Source organism: Seriola aureovittata, chromosome 5 (genome assembly GCF_021018895.1).
Source record: "Seriola aureovittata isolate HTS-2021-v1 ecotype China chromosome 5, ASM2101889v1, whole genome shotgun sequence".
Taxonomy (NCBI): Eukaryota; Metazoa; Chordata; class Actinopteri; order Carangiformes; family Carangidae; genus Seriola; species Seriola aureovittata.
Window position 1 is genome coordinate 28,387,356 of NC_079368.1, and position 4,843 is coordinate 28,392,198.

At 43.3% G+C, this 4,843-nt stretch overlaps 1 protein-coding gene across 1 annotated transcript in view; it reads left to right on the top strand.

Annotated features, from left to right (window-relative positions):
* The window catches only part of p2rx7 (purinergic receptor P2X, ligand-gated ion channel, 7), an 11,276-nt gene extending 6,953 nt beyond the window's left edge, over positions 1-4,323 (top strand). The window contains exons 10-13 of the mRNA XM_056377152.1: positions 297-362; positions 1,532-1,636; positions 1,758-1,865; positions 2,547-4,323. Of these exons, the coding sequence (XP_056233127.1) occupies positions 297-362; positions 1,532-1,636; positions 1,758-1,865; positions 2,547-3,053 (786 nt within the window). The 3' untranslated portion in view covers positions 3,054-4,323. The remainder of the gene's footprint in view (positions 1-296; positions 363-1,531; positions 1,637-1,757; positions 1,866-2,546) is intronic.
* Positions 4,324-4,843: the final 520 nt, after the last annotated feature.

Below are 4,843 nucleotides of genomic sequence, written 5' to 3' on the forward strand. Positions count from 1 at the left end.
TGATTTTTATAGATATATTGTTGTCAGGGATTCTCTGTGTTTCTCACAGTTTCCGTTTCATTTTATTCATTAGTTATTTCTTTCATTTAACCCCCTAAAGTCCCGTTTCTTTAAGTAGTAAATATTTTCTTATTCCTTATTGACTGACAGTATCACATTGTCTTCATCTGCTTGTTCCAGCTAAAATGACTGATAACTGTCTTCAACCTGAGTCACGTCTGACCTCTGTGTTTCTAAACTGTGCAGCAAAAAAATGTGCAAATGAAAAGAAACAAGTGACAGTTTGTGTTTTCCAGGCGGGAAGGTTCAGCTTCATTCAGCTCATCATCTACATTGGATCAACGCTGTCATACTACGCTCTGGTGAGAGACCACACAGTGTGAGCTGCTGACACACACACACACACACACACATACACACACACACACACACACACACACACACACACGAGTCCATTCATGCATTTATCCTCCATTAGGACTGAACACAGTGGCAGTCAGTGTCCAGAGTGGCGTCTGTATCTGGACAAACTGAGCTGAATAAACTGAGTGATGTTAAGAGCTATGGCTGCAACAGAAACAAGTGCCCCACCCCTCACTAACTTAGAAGTCCTATAGGCAAAAATATAATTCTCACTGTGGTCTGTGGTGCAGATTGACTCCACATATCATGTGATCAATGAGGAAACCACACGAGCAAAACGTGGACGATGCATTTGTGCCATAACAAGGATGTTTCACTGGAGCTGCAGCAGCAGTCATTGGCTGAGAGCCTTGATATCATATTACTGAAAGTGAAGATGTATTTTCAAGATAAACAACATGACAAACATTAGAGAAAATGGAATTAACAATAGAGATCTGCACTTTTTAAAGGTCCCATCCAGTGTAAAGGTCTGTGTCCATGTGTAGTGTGATTATAGATCAGCTCTAGCTTCTATATTAATACTGTGAAAGTATCAAAGCCTCAGTCCACAGAGAAATGCACACAGCCTGTATTCAGAAACTGAGCCTTAAAACCAGCCGTCAGGACTTCTGGAACTTTGTGATGTCACAACAAAGCAGTCACCAAGCCCCGCCCACCTGGACCCACCATCCAAACCTTTGCAGGATTTGGTTTCTCTGAGTGTTTTTACCTGAAATCTGCTTTATTTTTATTGGATCGCTCAGAAAACAGTCAGCCAATCAGAAGAGAGGCTCAGAGCCTCCTCTCTTCTGATTGGCTCACAGACCTGTTGTTACTAGAGCTCCAGAGAGAAGCCTGAGAGAGGAGATGTAAAACTACACTGAGATTGTTTTTTTGTTCTTAAAACCACAAATATATCTTCTAATGGATCAACACAAATATGGACTTTTAAAGGGGAAGTTTGGGCCTTTATTGTTCATGTCAGTACATGTGACGTTTCCCTGGAGACGGCCTCTAGTGGCTATCAGAGGTTCTGCATCTTCTTCCGCTTCAGCTGTGATTGCGGAGGATGTGTGGCTCGTCCTGTGGATGAAGTGTGACGGTGTTTGTTCGTCTTTTCCTCCAGACGACCGTGTTGCTCGACTGGCTGATTGGAACCAGCTGTTACTCTGCAGAGGTCGGACAGAACTACTCCGAGAAGAAAGTGGAGCCGGTCCAGGACAAACAGAAGGTGACGGACGGTTTGATTTGACCCACAATGTGATGTCATATGTTCTGTAGCTGTGAACATGTTTCTAAATCGCTGTAATCAGCTCGTTTGTCTGACGGTGTGATGTGACGGTGTGTTGCAGTGTGTCCTCTGTGTTTCCTACGTCGATGAGAGCAACATTCGACTGGTGAAGAGATCGCTGAAAAAAAGTTTACAAGACGTCAAACCCATGTCCTTCCAGCCACGTAAGGTAAACCTGCTGCAGAGAGATCCACACAGACCTTTAACGAATGAAAGATAATGAAAAGAAGACTGAGTATCAATCTGTTGTTCCAACATATTAGCTTCAAATAAAGTGAAACCTTCTGCGTTGAAGCAACATGACTGATGGATTTCTGGTAACTTTATCTGAAACCAGATATGAAGAATTATTCTTGTTTTTCTATTCATCAAATTTAAAGTGAAATAAGCTTGAAATGTTATTAATGACCACAGAGCAGCTCTTGGATTATTAATTTCATTATCATTCATTGTCATAATAATAATAATAACTTACACATATATAGTTTATTGCTGTGTTGCATTATTTTCTGGGTCTTGGTGAAAGAATAAAGTGATGAAGTGACACCTGGTGTAACGTCCAGTCTGAATTCAACCTCAGAGGTTTGAAACAACTGACAATTATTAATAATTATTCATTTTTGCAAAATACTGAAAAATGTACAGAACAGTGCAAAAGTTTTAGGCACTAAAAGTAAAGTGATGTTTTCAAAAATAATGCCATGAAAAAAAGTTTTTATTTATCAGTTAACTTCATCCAAAGTCCTGTAAAGTGAAAAACTGACTCAGATCAGTATTTGCAGTGAAAGTGAAAAGTTAAAATCACAGCTTTGGTCATGTGGGTTTCAGCAACATGTTCTTGTCCCAACAGGAAGACACGGGACACCTGAGAAGCGCTCTGTGTCTGCTACAGCCCGGTGCCGCTGCCGATCAGGACGCTCAGCCTCCTCTGGACCATAGACCCGACCCAAAGCCCAAACCTCACCGTCCGGCCTGGTGCAGGTGTGACTGCTGCACTCCCTCCTCCCTCCCGCAGGAGGAGCTGTGCTGCAGGCGGAGCGACGGCGCCTGCATCACCTCCTCCCCTCTGTTCGAACAGCTGGTGTTACGCCGCCCCCTGCTGGAGGCCGTCCTCCTGTACCGGGACCCTCTGTCTCCCCCCGCCGATCGAGGCCGGACCACCGCCCTGCGTCACTGCGCCTACACACAGTACATCAGCTGGAGATTTGGAGACGCATCCAACGACACCCACCCGGCCATCCCCAGGTGCTGCGTGCAGAGAGTCAGGGAGGAGTACTCCAGTCCGGACGGGCAGTACAGCGGCTTCAGGCCTGCCAATATGGTGTCCATGGAGGCCTGCGCCAACGGAGAGCTGTGAGAGGAGGGTTTCCACATTACAGAGCAGGGACTCCCCCGCTCACTGACCTGCTAACAGTGTTTTTATGTTCGACCTTACAAAGCCAAAAAATGCAATAACTTCACTCACCTGGGTGGAAAATGAAGAGTCAGTCAGTTTTTGTCAGCTTGTGTTCAGTCGGAGGCAGGATGAAAGGATGAGTGGATGAAAGGATGAGTCATTAAATCTCTGCATTGTCTAAGATCATCCGTCAAGTCATTTGGCTGCTCAGTGTGAAGCTATTTTTCTCTCTCTTTAAGCAGCTTTTGGCCTTTTTATAGAGCAGAAATATCATTTTTAACATCACTGACAGAAGGAATGTGCTCACATCCGTCATGTCATATGGAAACATGAAGAGTTTAGTTCAGTATGAGATAGAAAAGCAGCATTTAAAGAAAAAACTAGAATCACCTCCTCGTGGTTGTCTGCCTCCTCCACTCAGACTAGTTTCAGGTTACATCCCTGTTTATCCAGTCAGAGAAAATATGAACCATCTCTGTGACATTTTGTCATAATTGCTGTGAAGTCTTGAGCAATGGCTAAAAAGTGTTTTGTGAGGTGACCTTGACCTTTTGACCTTGGATCACCAAAATCTATTCAGTTCGTCTTTGAGTCCAAGTGAATGTTTGTGTCAAATTTAAAGGGATTCTCTTGAGGAGTTCTGGAGATATTACGTTCACAAGGCCAAAATCATGTTTTGTAAGGCCACTGTGACCTTGACCTTTTGACCTTTAGCCACCAAAATCTAATCAGTTCGTCCTTGAGTCCAAGTGAATGTTTTTGTCAAATTTGAAGAAGTTCCATCAAGGTTTTACTGAGATATCATGTCCACGAGAATGAGACGGACAACCTGAAAACAATATGGCTTCCGCTCTGAATGTCGCCACCGCAGAAGAATAAAAACTTGTATTTCAAATCCAGATCATGTCACATGGCAGCAAAGTGGCTGTTTTTACACTTTGGCTTCTGCACAGATTCATATAAGATGTTGATCCCTGAGCTTTGGAGGTGCTGGGTGGTGGGTTCATCACCTACAAACATAGCCAGGCTAGCTGTTTCCAGTCGTCATGCTAAGCTAAGCTAACCACCTGCTCGCTGTAGCTGTAATATTAACCATACAGATGTGACAGTGGAATCAATCAAAGTCAAATATTTCCCAAAATGTTGAACTTGTCCTTTGAGGCACAAGACTAACACTCTGATGTCACTGTTGGCAAGAAAAGATAATAAATCTCTTTCCTAAAATCTTGAACTATTCCTTTAAAACGATTTCTCATTGTTTGGCGGGTCTGCTTTGTGTCATCGTCTTTCCCATGATGCCGTGTGCGCACTGTTTACTCGTTTCTAACAGATGATGAATGGGGGGGGGTTGAACTCCGCTGGATGGTGTCTGGTGTGAGATGGTGTTGGAGTTTCTGAGAAAAAATAGAAAACTCTGCTAATGTTCCAAAATAAGTACAAAACATCTGCAGCTGAGATAAGAAGCTTCATTTGTCAGTGTGATATCAGCAGCAGGAGGAAGAGGTCACAGGTCAACCATAACCCCTGCTGTAAATGAAACAACCCACCTCTGTGTTACACTTCACACAATTATCTAAATGTGCTGAAAAGTGAGACACATCAGACTAATTAGGAATTCATACATTTATCTTATAATAAAACGGCATCCTGCCGACACTGAAACCAGGAGGCTGAAACATGAAACATCAACACTGAATTAGCAACAACTGCAGTTCCTCTAACGACCACTAGAGTCCGGCTCCAACAGTGAG